The 16,180-nt window shown below is 38.2% G+C and overlaps 1 protein-coding gene across 1 annotated transcript in view; it reads right to left on the bottom strand.

Moving 5' to 3' along the window:
• COL3A1 (collagen type III alpha 1 chain) overlaps positions 1–16,180 on the bottom strand; it is a 50,762-nt gene that overhangs the window by 33,053 nt on the left and 1,529 nt on the right. The window contains exon 2 of the mRNA XM_030486161.1: positions 270–475. Coding sequence (XP_030342021.1) covers positions 270–475 — 206 coding nt within the window. The remainder of the gene's footprint in view (positions 1–269; positions 476–16,180) is intronic.

The raw sequence follows: 16,180 nt of genomic DNA, 5'->3' as shown, positions 1-16,180 counted from the left end.
TTTATCAGATCTGGTACCAAGTCTCTGATAGAATACAGAACTATTCTTGAATTTTACAAAAATGATAAAACTCTGTGAAAGTTCAAGCTGTTTTTTAAAATTTGTTTTGGCAAAATTTGCCCATTCTAGGTATTTGCCTACAGTCAGAAAGTGACAAGCTTAGCATTTAGAAGAAAAGAGTTTAAGAGCATCTAAATGAAAATTAATTGAAATTGACATGGATCAAGAAGGCGGCAGCACCAATGTGACAGCTTTGAGAACAAACTTACTCTGGTAGGTTGTGGCGTTGTTTGTGGGCAAACTGGACAGCACTCTCCAAAGGGAATTTCTGGGTTGGGACAGTCCAGCTCCTGATCGTCACAGATGATGTCATCACAGAGAACAGATCCTGAGTCACACACACAGATTTGGCATGGCTCTGGTTTCCAAACATCCCTGTCAGCGTAAACCTGCCCAAGATGGGTACATCCTGCAACTAGAAAGACAGACAAAATAGTGTTCAATATTATTTCAAATGTGTTTTCCAAATCAAAGATGTATAACATGAAAGCTATTGGATAGTCTGTTTTATTTTCTACTGTAATACGGTTTCCGCATGTGAAGTAAAAGGCAAAATGCTTCTCCTCAGACACTGGGAGGATCTGTTACATTAATTGCAGTCTGCTCTGAGTCTATAAATAGACATCAATGGAAACCTCCTGGAGCTGATCCAAAGTCCAATTAAATCCATGATAATTTTCTGTCTCGAGTAATTTTAATGTCAAACTGAATTACTGTGTAATTAGCAATTGAATTCTCTGCTGCAGTTAAAATGCAAAGGTGCCAAATCTCTCAAACAAGTGTATCATTGGCCCCATGTGCCAACATGATCACTTACACATCATGCAGAATAAGCCATCTGTCCAGCATGAACTCTTGTTGTTAGCATCTTGTATCAATAGTTAGTACCAAGTGTTTTCAAAGTATTTTTTGAAAGCCAACTATGTGATAGATGTAAAAGAATGTTCACATTAATTGCCCAAATGGTTTGCAATTATTGTGTCATCTGCCCCATTCAAATGCTACAAGGGTCTGTGTAGTCAGAAAAAACATTGTTCATCGTTAATACACATGGATTTGTGAATTTCTTCCTGCAGATAATCTACTGATCAAATTTATTGTAGATAATGAATTTGAAAAGACTGATGAAAACCAGCTTCAAGCATTAAGTTGTGGGTTTGTATTTTCTCAGAGAAACAACATTCAGAAAGTTTAAGAAACCAATATGAAAACAACATATTTAGACAAGCTCCTTGTAAGTTTTGTAGAAATTATTGGAAGTCTCAGATTGCAAATATAAGTATCAGTGAATATCTTAAATAATGGAATAAGATTTTTTTCCGTTAATAATTCAAAATAATTTAGTTTACAAATAAAAAATTCTGGTGAAAGGGCTATTTGTGTACCTACATTGTCCTTAAAAATTTAATATCAAATAAGTTACTGGCTACACATCACCCTTCAAAAAGAGAAAAAGTGCCAAAAGATGTAATTCAAAGCTCTGACACTAAAATTGCCACTGGCTCCAGGCAGAAAATTCTGAATACCATCAAATAGTTGTAATGGTCATAATTATGTAGTACAAGGCTGAGTCCAAATTTATAATGCAGTCCATTCCTATGGGTTATGCAGTCCCTTTTTCTTTTCTCCCATGAGGCATCTTTCATCATGTTTTTTCTCTTTTCCAGTATTGCATTAGCACACTGGTCTCCTTTTTCTCTTCACATTCTTTGCTTTACTTTCTCTCTGTATTTGTGGGTATCTTTTTCCATACCCGCACCCATGCTGTTTGGCATGGTACACACTTGGATGTGTTTCCTCTCTTCTCATTCTGCTTCTGCTTCAGTCCCTTTATTCTCTATTCGGTTTCATCTTTCCCCATAACATGTAACTTCCCTTTTCATCTTCCCTAAATCCTCTTGCCTTTTGTACCTGAACAGTTCACCTTCTTTATTGCCATGTACTCAACTGAGCTTAGATTTTCAGACTCTGCTCCCTTCCCAGTGTCTCACTTAGCTGTTTTTTCTTGTCCATATTAACCTTTTTCCTCTTTCACCTATGAAATACATCACCTCCTTGTATGAGCTCTGTAAGGGCAATGGAGAACACAGCCAAGACCTCCTGGTTCACTGCGTGGAGAACCAGAGTGGGAGTCTCAGAGCAGGGCACTGCCTGGTACGGGAGGTTTCTTTTCCCAGTTTCAACCCTACTACAGGCTATCTGCATACACCAACTTATGTTATTTCTGCACTTCAATTTTAAAAGAAGCAAATAGGAAAATGTTGACTGTCTTATGGTTAAGAGTTGGTTTTTACCACCACCCTGATTAGAACAAGATACAAAAAGCTTAAAAAATAAATGCAGGCACAGCATTACAAATGAAATCTTATTTATAGTCTCTCTAATGACACATGGAAAAACCTGAATTATAAAGTAACAAAAGCTGAGTAGCTCAGTGTGTAAGTGGTTCACGGTATGCAGGAAGACCTCAACAGCAGTATGCTGTGGGAGGCAGAATACCGCCAAAGATACAGGGGAGGTTAGAGCTTGTTATCCATTTAAAAGGAGCTAATTGGATACACCCTAGAGAACACAGGTGGGCTTCACCCGAGAGCGATGTACTCAGCTGTCGTTCCACTTAAGTACTTCCCAGCTCCACAGGTTAAAACACCCTTCTCATTCACATATGTAATGAGGAAGGGAAGAGATGATTTTTCTTTAGTTTAGGGCAAAACATAGTTTATACATAATTATTAATATAAAAATACCACGATATAGATCTAAAAGAACTTAATACTGTGTGCACATGTAATGTACAGTTATATGAACTGCATATACATATAAAAAAATGCATAGTGTACGCACTTCTGTACCCGTAAGATGTGTTTGATTATTTTTAAAATTCACATTTTCATCTCTTAGCACTTTCGTATCCTTTCAAAACCACAATTTGTTTTTAACTATGTGTTTAAGACAGCAATTTTCTTATTCACTAGTAAACTCATACCCAAGAATTTGCATTTTCATGTCAATTTTTTTTTCATCCTTACTTAATTTTCATTGATTCATTTTGGTGGTGGTTTTTGGGGTTTTTTTTTTGTTATCTCCAGACATGTGATGCTGCTGCCTTAAAGTTAAGAGGACAGCTCCTTGAATGGGGAGCAGAAAAGGGCCATCTTTCCCATATTTTTTACCTGCTGGTTAGAAAAGATTGTTTTCAAGACAGCTGCCCTTTTCTGAAGCAGAGGCTTTTCTCAGTCATCAATTTTTCGCACTGGAAATACCTACCTTTCCATGTTTTAGTCAAAAATATTGATGAAAATCATGGAAATTTGAAATGTGTCACAAAATGACTGACATAATTTTACAGTAATAAGAAAATAAAGCAGATTTCTCTTCATTTGTACAAGGTTGTCATTCAATTATTCTACAGTAGATGGCATTATTTAACAGAAGGAAAAGAGACAAAAAATTGAAGACATATGGATATAATGACATTCATATTTGCTTCAAACTTTCTGGACATTGTTAAATGAATTAAGAATTAAGCTAGGAGAACTGCAATGAAAATCACTGTGGCCTTTGGCAGAATGAAAGTATTAAATAGGTTTCCAAAGGAAACTTACATCTGGGAAGACTTAGTCTGTTCAAGACACCCCCTCTGTGCTCAGATGTAGATCTGTGTGTCAGCATGTTATGACATAATGCATTTTGCATTTCTCATAAAGATTAACTGTTAGCTCCAAAATCCTTTGGAAAAGGAAAGCTGATTTGTGCTAAAGCACTGGCAAATAATATATAGAAATAATGTTATAAAAAAGCTGACTTGACTACTTCTGGACTTGCAGTAGAACAGTCACATACTTGCCTTAGCCAGCTTTTCTTATTGTTTCCTAAACATATATATTAGCCTAAGATTTAAAAACATATTAGAACTCAACAGTATTCATCTATAGAAATGCAAAATCTTATTCTTCCTCCCAAAGCCCTAAATACTTTGGCTATACAGCACTTCACTTCTATGGCAGTTATTGCAATGATTTGTTGGAGATTTTGTACAAAACTAAGTTTAATATTTGAAAACCTGACCAACTTTACATTTATGCTGTTTATGGAGCATTCACATTTTTAAAGATTTTGCTGTGAGAAGCATTTCCCTGGGCCAGCCTAAAAAGTGAGAAAAAGAAAAAAAAGGCAACATAAGCTTCGTCATATGCTGATTTTGAATTATTTCCCATTTTCTAAGTAGCCTAGCAGCTGTATGTAGGCAGACCAATAGCAAAAGTTGAAGGCAAAATCACCATTTAGTCTCAATAGACCTGCGTAGTACATAAAAAGAGCCCGGGGAAAACAAATATGATTGTTGTAGGCCTAAAGGGTAACAGATGTCATATAGGTCATAATCCTGATTTCAGGGAGGTAAATGGGTATTTGCTATCTAGTGCTACGACCTGAGAAGATGGCCTGTTTTATAGTTGCTTTTGGCTTTGCATTTATGCAAGCGCCATGATCCTGACAACCACATTTATATGCAAAAGGGAAAAATCTCCTAATAGTATCCTCAAAAACCACAGGCTTTCCCACTTTGGACAAAGCAAATGTCCAGCTATTGCCTTAGTAGCAGACTCATATATCCCATTTGCAGAGATATGACTAAGTGGTTAGAAATTAAAGAACATCTTGAACTTGTCTGGTTCTGCCTCAGAAAGGGCAATAGTCCACACAGAGGTGACTCACGACCCTCCAGCAGCCGCTGGATGGTGGCTTGGGAAACAAAACCGAGGAGCTTTCATCTGTGAGAATCTGATCACAAACACAATGAGTCAAGCAAACAGATTTTGCTGTTATTTAAAGTGAATCTGGCAAAGACTAAAGCACTGAGACGAAGGAGGCCCTTGCCTCTAACTTTGACTAAATATAAATTCTTGTTAAAGCTAAGAAGAGTCTTTCTGTAGCTTTTTGTGGACTTTTAACTGTACAAAGCCTGTGCTTCCTTACTCTGACCAGGTTTTGGTCATTTGCTTTATGGGATGACTGCTTCAAAATGTGGTTTTGAATTTCTTCTATAGTAAATACATATATTTACTGTGTATTCCAACACTGTTTCGGAGACATATTATTCTTTTTCAGTGGAAATGCTCTAATTCTCTCCTACACTGGAGTAGACGGAGGAATCCATTCCAGCGTCTGCAGCATTGCTGCTTTCCATTTACTGAGCAGAAAAGAATCCCACAGCGTCTACCTCGAAGCAAATGGTTTAGGCTCCCTGTCTGGTATTATGATGATGTTTATAAGAAAATCAAACATACTTGTTCCATCCCATAGTCAGTAATGGAAACAAACAGACTCTCATAATGAACTAAGTGGCTTGCTGAGCCAGAATGGCCTGGTTTGTCGACATGTTCTCCTGTCAGGTAAGTGCCAACTACTGAGAGTGTCAGTTTCAGAGAGGAGTCAGAAAAAGAGGTAGATATATAAGAAAATAAATGGTTTAATAAGATTATTTTTTTTTTTAACTGTAGGGCCTACAGACATTCTCTCAGCTGGAATTGTCTTAACCAGCTAACTAACTGAATCCATTCACATGGTGCATGGGAACTTAAGAGCCAATTCGGGTGTCTGTTAGATATTTTCAGATTTAATGGTACTGATGTAATATTTTGTAAGGCTCATCCTCCATTCAACTGGGGGTATCAGGAAGGAAACCTTAATTGATGAAACAAACTCAGGCTATGAAAAATCAGAGCAGGTCCATCTTAAAAATCCTTTCCTGGTCCATGTCCTTTAGGAGGAAGAACTGCTATTGGGTGGAATGGAGGAGTATGAATGAATGGTTCACAGATTTCCCAAGTTTACACCAAAAAGGATGGCTACATCCTGTGCTTGCAGTCTGAAACTAGAGCTTTCTTACTTCTAGGGATGCTTGTCTGCCAAAAAAGCTGGTATTTGAACAGTTCTGCCATTGCGCCAGTCCCAGATGTTTTCCTCTTTACTCAGATCCAGAGCAAGAAGGAGAAAGCAGCAAAAAAGAATGCTGGTTAATCATAATACTGTACTTGTCTGTCAAAGGTATTACAGAAAGGAGACATGCACTGTTTCACTGGCAATGTATAGAAGAGGCTGGATTCTCAGGCAAAGGATCATTATGTCATATAGCCAAACTGCCCTTGCTCTTGGACCTACCCAATCTGCCTTTCAGATTACAAAATGGACACTCCCCCCCCGCCAAGAAACCAAGCCTGCACTGGTACAAACAAGTGTTCACATTTTAAACAAGTCATTGCTTGTTCCATTTGTTCGTCTTTATAGGCTCCAAATGCTGCAACCATTCTGCAGCTTTAAGTAATCTCAGAAATATCAAGGATTATAAAAACATCCTTATGGCATATTTGCTACTAAGTAAAACACAAAATGCCTCTATTTTCCTTGAAGATTACTGTCTTTTTCCTAATCTTTCAGAATTACTTATGTTAAGAACTCTAATTTTTCTCCTTTATCTTCAGAGGGATATTGCTCTTAAAGGTAATGTGGTCTAAAGTGGCTGAAGCTGTCACATTGCTCTCCCTCAACATTTACGTTTCACAAATTGCCCTATTCAGGCATGCATGTTGACATCCTTGAATTATGTTCTTCATGCAACTTGTAAAGGCCACCCAGCCCCACAAGTGTTGCTTTGAAATGGGGACCAGTGATACTCCATCAGTGATATTGTTACACAACAGCCCCACTGGCTTCAGCTGGCGTCGAGCATGAAAAACAATGGAAGAAGAGTTTTCTTGTTTCAAAACTGCTAATAGGAAAACAAAGCACAAGGAGGGGTTTCTGTGTTTTCAGTTGGTGGGGGTTGTCTTTGTCAGAACAGTCACTTCAAACTGAGTCATACAAGGGGCAGTGCAGAGCAGACTCCTGTATATGTATCACCTTGCTACTTTCTTTGGGGTTGCCCCGAAAGCTGTTATACGTGTTTCTGAACACTGAGAAAAACATCTTCTAGATGCAGGAGGTGGTTATACTCCTTTTGTTATTAGCTATTCCTCGACAACATCATGGCCTGAATCCTTTGGGTTTTCTTTGTAAGGGAGGAAGATATTCCTGAATGACCATCTGTACTGAGATGTTATTTTGGGATTTCCTCTTCAAAGTCCTCTCTCAGCAGGTTGACTCTATAACTCAACTATATTTGCCTTTTTTAGTAGCAATGGACCTCTTTTGCTACACTTGCAGAATGTGTATCATTCCTTCCTGATTAAGGGTAAACACTGCCTGATTAGAACCTCCCTTGATTTTACCTGGACTTTGCACATTTTTTTTTCAGTCACTCTTCCAATTATCAGTAAAATGCATATGAGATTTTTCCATCCTCTCTGTTATTACAATATTTTTTGGTACATCAACTTTTGTGCCATTTGGTGTCACTCTGAAAGCAAGCAGCAATCTGCAATCACTTTTTTTGTGGCTATTGAGCTGTAGTGCTGGCATAAATTCTCAGTACTCTGCAGTAATCTGATTTTAATGTGCTTCTTGTCTTTAGAGTGAATGATGCCAAATGGCAGCAAGACTGGTGTCTTAAACCAAGCAGTAACTGACATAAATTCCAGATCTTATGTGATTACCTATGATTTTATGGATTTATTAGTTTCTTTAAACATATATCCTGCCCACTCCTTGGGCAGCCAATGAAGACTTCTACAGTCAGAGTCCAAGTGTCAAGGTAATCTTAATTTTGAACACTTGAACATGTGTATACTTCTAATTTTATTCCACAAGAAGCAAGCCTAATGTATTTCTAAAGAAAAATTATAGCTTCATGCTCAACATTATTAGAATCAATGAAGTGGAAAAATTTACCAAAATCCAGCACAACATTTTTTCAGAACTTAAAAAAAAAAAAAAAAAAAAACCACCTCCACAGTATATCTCCAAAACATACTTCTGCATTTCTGATTTTTGCTAGGACGAGGAATAGTTTATAACACTGGAGGGTTCTTTGCAACATTTCTTGCAGTAGATCTGTCCTGGCATGAATAAAGAAACTCTGGAAAAGTCATTGTGTACAAGCAGGTTTCCCAGACTGTACAACATCTCTGACAGATCCAAAGCACCATGAAAGTGAGATTCAGCTTCTGAGCTGCTAAGTGAAAGGGAACCACTGGAAACCAATAACAGTTACAGTTTGCTTTACATAGCACCTCATGTAAAACAGTAACTGTAACTACTTCATTCAGGATACTTTAAGCATCTCCCAAGATAAAAAGATAAAACCCAAAGGCTCTGGTGGGGGGGGGGGGGGGGGGGGGAAGGAAGTATGATATTTGTTTTTCTTTGCCTAACTTTGTAATTAAACCAATTTTTATCAGGCGATTAAAGTTTCAAGTGGGACATGATCTCCTATTTACCCTTTGCTCAGTGAGAGGGCTAACACTTTTATGCAATGCTGTTTCTGTGGTTTGCCTTGGAAGAAATCAGCTTGATTCAATGATTCTCCTGAGACTGAAACAGATGGGAAATGTTACAATGCAGTATAGTACATATGGTAATATCATTTATATTTTCAGATACGTTGGACAATGTCAGCCCCAATATATCTCCATGGCCATAGTGAATTTACATCAGAGATGAGTAAAGCAGCAGGAGGTCAAATTCTACAATAATATAACTCCCCACACTATTTTATTGATTTCCCTGTAATTTCAGAAGTTGGAAGTAAAGGAAGGGTTTGGTTCTTGTATTTCATATTCCAGTGATGGATTAAAGAACTCTGGTGTATTGTCTAAAGAAAAGAATCATATCTTTGGCTGCCAATAAATGAAAGGTATTTGTAGTTCAGAAGGCTGGGGGCAGAGAAGATAGAGTGCATAAAGCACCATTAACCTAGTTGCATCTGCTTGTATCTGTTTGTATTCATTCATTCCTTGCTCCAGTTTATACTAATTCACTCCACATCCATTTTGGACAGTTCGTTGGATACAGATGGCAGTATTTAAAATTCTTCTTTATCTGCCTCATAAAGGATATTAAATAGCTATTTGTACACTGGATACAACGTTCTTATTGTCAATTTCCTGAGGCTACCAAAGTCAGTATTGTGAGGGTTTTCTCAGGGTACCAAAGACAACTTTCTTAATTCTGGGGCCACTTTTAAGCACCAAGTTTTATGCCTATTTTTCAAGTACGAAGAGCTAAGGATCTTCCTAACCAATTCCCTCATTAGGTGAAAATCCACACTTTTGGTCTGCTGAAGGGCCTGCAAGCACAGAGCTGACTTTTTATTAATATCAGAGGTCAGAATTATTGCTACTGAAGTGGTGGCCTGAAGCCTGGCACACATTTAGCTCTCCCTGCTCTGTGCAGCAACAATGCCTGCTGGCACAGGGTGAGAATAAACAGCGCTGTGCAGCAGAAAAGGCTAGAACCAGAGTTTATGTGCTGGACCCCTTAAAAGGCATGAGTGGAAGAGCCTGAGACAGAGGACACCTTATAGCTGAAGAGGGTCTCTACTTTTTTTTTGATTCTTGGATGAAGGAAGTTTACGATGCTCTTTCTCTGTTCAGCTGCTCTAGCAGGAGAAGAATCAGTTGGACTTGAATGCCTTTCTTTCTTTTTCCCTCCCCCTCTCCATATTTATGCTATTCTGTTCATACAAAAAAGAGGGATCTACAAAGAGGACCACCCTGCCAATGACTAAGCCACCAACAGTCTTTGAATATTGCGCAAAGAATCTTCAAAATGCCTGAGCAGATTTCAATTGCTCTTTTCAAAGATTTGCAATTCCCACTACACAGCCTATTGTTTGTTTTCACTAGGACATTCTTCTCTTAAACAGCTGGCACAGAATGACTACTGCTCTGTAGGAAACCAAGCCAACACTATACTGTAATTTAAAGCTGAACAGAGAAAAAATACCATTTTTTAAAAGGAGCCTCTCATGAACATGAAGGTAATATGAATTGTATTTTCACTGCTTATAGCTGAAGGAAAGCATGGGGGATGTAGTTCATTCTCCTTTGGTGCTCAGAGTGGCTATTACGTTGAACATCAAAGGAACAATGAGCAATGCTTCCCATATTTTTTATTAGCTGTGTTCGGGTGAGCAACTGTTTCTCTCATGTCTGTTTGAAAAAGGAGCTACAATTTCTTGTAGCTTCTTGTAGCTCTCTTGCCTCTTTTCCTAAAGGAAAGTGGAAGGAAGGAAAAGAGAAGAAGTACAAAGGGAAAGAATAAAGGAAAATAGATGTTTGCAGCAGACACCGACTGCTCACTGGGCGTGAACTGCAGGGAATTGCAGTGGGAACTAATTATGTCCAGAAGTTTTCCAAGAACTGGCAGTGTTGAAATGCTGTGGGAAGTAGTTTCCAGACACAGATCATCCTTTCATACCTACTGCTGCAAACGTGCACAGGATGTTCCTGTGATTCTGCTACCCTTCACAGTGCTGGGGCTGGAGCTAAAGCAGCGCCTGAAGGCACCATTGCAGCCCACAGAAGTTTTGCACATGGAAAGAAATCTTTTGCTGCATGGCAGGGTAGGCGAGATGCCTGTGCCACCCTCCAAGATGGAATTCACAGTGACTGGAAGAGAAACCAGCTGCAGAAAGGGATGGGTTTCCTGTGGCTATGGATAACTTCGTGTTATATCGAAGGCCATTCTGGTACAAACTCAGGTAGAGTCTTCAATCTACAAGTCACATCCCCCATTTCCTGAGAGTCATATGGGTGCTTCTTTAGTTGTAAGAGAAGGCCTAGGCTTTCAAAATAACAAAACACATTTAGCTTTAAGATATATATCTTTCCATCACGATCATCACATTCTTGCTATTCAATATCCTGTGCATGCTTTCTCCTCCCTGGCAGACATCTCTTCACAGAGTACTTGTGGGAATCAAAGCAAGGAAAAAATGTGCAGACACTGTTACAGGAGGTGCCGTTTTCATTCTCATTCTGATAGTTCATGTTTAAATGAAGGGTTTGATGTAAATCAGGGAAAATGGAAGTAGTCTGTTAGCTAATCTGAAAGGAATCTCTTCTGCTAAACTAAACAAAGCCAGAAGTCCCAGAGCTGAAGTTTATCCAAACTAAAGCCAACAAACGGTTGTTGTTGGAGGGGGTTATATCATGTTTTCCATTGTCATTTTGACATGAAACAGGCAGAGACTTCCACTTCACAAACTTGGAGACAAGAAGATTGTCTCTGAAGTGAAAATAAATAAATAAAACCAGTGGTTGGAAGTAGGTTAGGTTTTCTAAAAGCAAAATGGAGAGAACCTTCCCTACAAAATACAAGATGAGAAAAAATAAATGCCTGCTTGAAAGTATAAATAAAAAATATCATTTACTATGCCTCTGCATGAAAGATGTATTGCTCTACAGTCAGTGTTGGAACTCCTTCCTCCTTGCACATTTCCAGCACTTAAGACAAGATAAGGACACATCTGTATCTCTGTTATACTTACAGAAGAGACTTTCTGACTCCTGTAATATGTAATTTTTTACTGATTGTAAAGATTCAGAGATCAGTTCATTAGCCATAGCCAGGAACATTGTGAGATTAATCTTTGAAACCGTTCTTGCTCTCAAAGCAATGTGAGAAATATTAATGACATAGCCCCTATACATAAATATGGGAATTTTCCTGAAACACAAAGTGTCTGACTGGGTTGAATGGAGAAAGATCAGGAAATTCTCAGGGAATTCCTTACAGATTTTTCCAGAGACAAAGCACCACTTGTCAGGGAAGCCACAGAGAGGACTGACAGTAAAGCTTCACAAAACCTGTGCAAATCAAAAGATTCAAAGGAAGAAAGAATATCTATGGAGAAGTAGCTGTCCTGCAGCAGTAACTAAGCCAGGGCATTGGCTCTGGTATCAAGTAGCAGCATGGCCATGGGAAACCAAATGCAGTGAGTCACCATATAGCATCTCTGTAATAAAGATAATATCACCATGAGCAGCACAGCCCCAAACAGCCTCCTCTCCAAGAGGAATCCATTAGATCCCCTGGTCTGGAGATGGGCAGCATGCCAAGGGCCAGTGGCTGTAGCATTATTTTGCATCCATCCATGTGCACCTCAACATGGTGACAGGGTATAGAAGCAAAATACACTTCTTGCACCACTCCTGGAGAAAGAGTTGCATATGTGCCCAGTTCTCCTTCTGTACAGGGTAAATTATCATAAATATGTCAAAGGAGGGTTAGGCGGGTAAAGAATTGCAGGAGGTAAAATGATGACACTAAAATTTTTGTTCCATTTTGGGTTTAAGGTCATTTTTTATCTGCCAAAACCCAAAGTCAGAATGTCTCAAAACTGTAGACATACAGGTGATGGGTACTGAACTCTAAACCAAGTTGTGCAATTTACCAAGCCACCACAAGGAGAACACGCTTACGGTTGTCATGTTGAATCAGAAGAGATTTCGTTATACCCTTTTCAAGTACAAGGTTTATGTTTTGGGGTGTTGCCAATAATAAATTGAATTTTGCTCCATTACATGGAATTTCTGCAATGATGTAGGAATCTAACCCAGTTACTTCAATACAAACACACACCCCCCACACCATTTTGTTAACATCATATCATTGCCATGGCCAACAGGTTTCCCTTCTTAGGTGAGATCTTTGCCTAGTTTCTTAAACAAGCATGACTAAAGGCCAGCATAATCTGAAGTATTAATGGACATGACCATTGCACTAATTTCCACTTCTGTGGGTTTTGATGAATTATTACTTTAACCAACAAACTAAAACTTGCAACTCTTACAGCAGCTGTGGCTTGTGCTCTTCTCCAGATTACTAACCCACCATAAAAACATCAAAAGCAAGATAATTTTCGCTGCGCCCACTGGCCTGGGAAAATGCACTTTGTTGCCCCATACTGTTAGGCTGCATCTTTTAACTCAGGAGATTGCTTTTAATCCAAAATACTAAATGACAGACTACATCATTTCCATTGACCTACAGCATACTTTCCTAATTATGAAGCCAGGTATTTCCCATTTTCTGCACATTTCTGATTAAAACAAGGTTTGAACAATATTAGCACATAACTGGGACAATGACTAAGGGATCCATGTCAGTCTGGTTTATCAGCCAGTCTGTGAAACAAAAAGTGATAGTAATTCAATCCTTTCCTTCTCTTGAATGGGATCTATTAAACCTAACATCCAACAAACACATCTGTTGTGTAAGGCTGGCATCAGCTAAGATTTTGCATGTGACACCTGGCTGCCTATTTCAAACCTCAAAACTTTGGCAGAGGCTGGAAGAGGAAATAGGATCTGCTTGTAATCTGCAGCACTAAGAAGGGAGCAAATATAATGACTCTGAGGCATCAACAGTAATATTCATGCCAGAGACAACACCCATCTACCTCTCCTTCTTCCCCATGTGATAAAGCAGTGGATGTTTCCAACTCCACCTCCTCTTTTGAAAAATCAATCTATGTAGATTTGGTCTCAAATCAAAAACAAATCTGGAAAATAAAGGAAAGGATATATAATGGTCTCATTTTCCTAAAGCTAATGTCTTCCAGGGATGTGTGATTTAAAATGTCTTTATGAAATTTGTAGTATTTCCAAGAACATATATATAATATTTAGAGGGGGTGGATTCCCAAGGCTTTCATTTAGCATGATTTTTCCAGACTAGAAAGGAATGTTTCGATTTTCCTAAGCATAACCTTGCCTGGCATGTGCTTGGTAAAAAACAGTTAGGAAAAATGGAAGAACAGCAGTAAACCCCTGATCTTTCCTATCTTCACATAGCCCAGGTTACTTATGATGGTGTAATTATCTGTTGGCACACAGACATGCTTCATCTGGTTTTACCTTCCAAATTCTGGAGGTGGATTTTTCTGTGTTACCAAAATCTTTGAGGAAAAATAGTTTTTACTAATTAAAGATAGTCATTACCCTTAAACTAGTTCATTTATCAACAAACAATGCCTATGTGCATTGTTGCATATAGGTAGTTGCTAAAAATGTCAGTCTGGCAGTCTCACAAATACACTGCATCTGTGAGGTAACTGTCTACTTCATTACCTATCAAATCTTTACAAATTGATGAAAGAAGAAAGCAAAATGGTTAAACCAAGGTATTTACAAGTTTTTCTAAAACATCACCCTTCTTTTCTAGGGGATCAGAAGTAGGTGTTCAACATAAAAAGTTCTCTGCCTCCTAAAACCTATATGGAGTGGTTATATTTAATTATAAAACTGTAATTTGTGACTGAAAGTAATTCGAAAGGTCAATAAGTCTTCTCAGAGATATTTTAGGATTCAGTCATTACCTCAGAAATTAGTTTCCTGATCAAACATCCAAGATAATATTTACATTACAAGGAAAATGCTCTAATTACATTAGAGCAAAAAAATATTTGGAATAATAATGAAGGGTTTCCGGCTCTGCTCTCACACTGCTTTTAGAACAGTAGAGTTTTCTTGATGACCTCAGTGAAGTCCCTTAAAGACTATGGGGTGTATGTATGGGAAGTGTCACACTTCAGGTGACTGAGATGTCCTTTAACCATCTTAGATGCAGCTGAGATAGGCCCAAATCCATCTGACCCCCCTTTTGGCACCAATGAGAGCAGGTTTGTGCATGTGCTTCCTTTGTAGTTGGTGGAATGTGCCAAGTACCTCTAGTCTAGCTAAAATGATAAAATTTATGCTGTCTTCTGGAAGTAGCTGTCTGGATTGACTACAAACTCAAGATAAATGGGATGAATGTAGACTGTAAGGCTAGCGAATACTTGCACAAATTATGCTGGTTGGTAGAGGATGGATTTCTTTCCTAAAGAAGCATTCTAAGTTCTTACACTTTTTGTTAGTTTAATATGCAGGATGTAAAGGTGCCTTCAGATGGTGGAACTGAATATACATTGCTGGAATATGAATTACCTGTCATGTCTGAAGCACCAGCTTTATGTCATATCAGCCACTAGGAGGCATTTTACCCTGAACAGTCATGGCTTGCAAATGCTTTATGCTAACTTGTCACATGTCAGGGAACCTGAATTGTGTCAAGGTGATTTCATATGCAAGCTAAAAGCATCCTAGTGGGTTACCAGGACATAAAGCTTTTGTCCATGGAAGTCACAGAAAATTCCTTGTTCCACAATATCCAGCTCCTGAGCTTTTGAAGAGGTTCAGCCTGAGGCCATACTCAAATCTCCATTCCTAGCTATTATAGCAAGACAAAGAAACACATACCCCAGAGGTATATCTGACTATCCTAAACTTAGTGTATACTGAGCAGTTTCCTTAATATCTTGCCAAGTCTTGTCTCCTGGCAGGCTTTTCCAAGGAACATTTTATATTGACTTACATTTGATACTAACCATATTTTTCTTGACAAGAGAGAGCATTTTAGCATGTCTGGAAATTCTCTTATGAATTGCAGAAAATTTGGTTTCCCAGTCAATCACTGCCCTGCACTTGAATTAGTGATACTAATAATCTACTCCTTCAATTATTATTTTCCATGAGAAAAGCATATTCCAGTATGTGGAAAGGAACATTCCAAAGAAAGGACAGAATCAGATATTTTAAGGGATAACTAGTGTTTTATCAGTGTCTCTGTGAAACCACATCCCTGTAAGTAGTATGGAAGTTAGCCCAGTAAGGAAATGTTACTACACCATGAAACAGGAACGTGGCAAAGAAATGAGAATACTCCCTCACACTTCATTTCTATATTGTTCTTCTACCCAAAATTTACCATTTTTTGAGTCAAATATCTGTTGCACCTCAGAACTGTCCAGGGATACTACCACAGTGAGGGTGAGAGACCTGACATTCAGAGGGGATTTGTTTATTGGGAGAAATAAAACTGATGTTCCTTCTTTTTATATTGCCTGGTCCCTTAGTCCTTATCCCTCTGAAGATATATATATATTTATATATAAATATAAAATATACATAATGCATATTAATTATATACACTATGTATGTTATTTGTGCTATAAGCAGAGAAAACTCACAGCATACATTTGCTCAAATTTTATAGTATTTTCTTCACTGAGGATTATTGAAGGAACAGCTTATATACTGAGAAAGCAGAAACAGAAAAACATCAGTTCACAGTATATTATGTTTATCCTCTACAGAACATCTTTATGTTCTTTTTTTAAGAGCCCTTGCAAGGCTTA

The sequence above is a fragment of the Strigops habroptila genome, chromosome 5 (genome assembly GCF_004027225.2).
Source record: "Strigops habroptila isolate Jane chromosome 5, bStrHab1.2.pri, whole genome shotgun sequence".
NCBI classification, from domain to species: Eukaryota; Metazoa; Chordata; class Aves; order Psittaciformes; family Psittacidae; genus Strigops; species Strigops habroptila.
The sequence above is the reverse complement of the archived record's forward strand: the minus strand, read 5'-3'. Positions and strand labels throughout refer to the sequence as shown.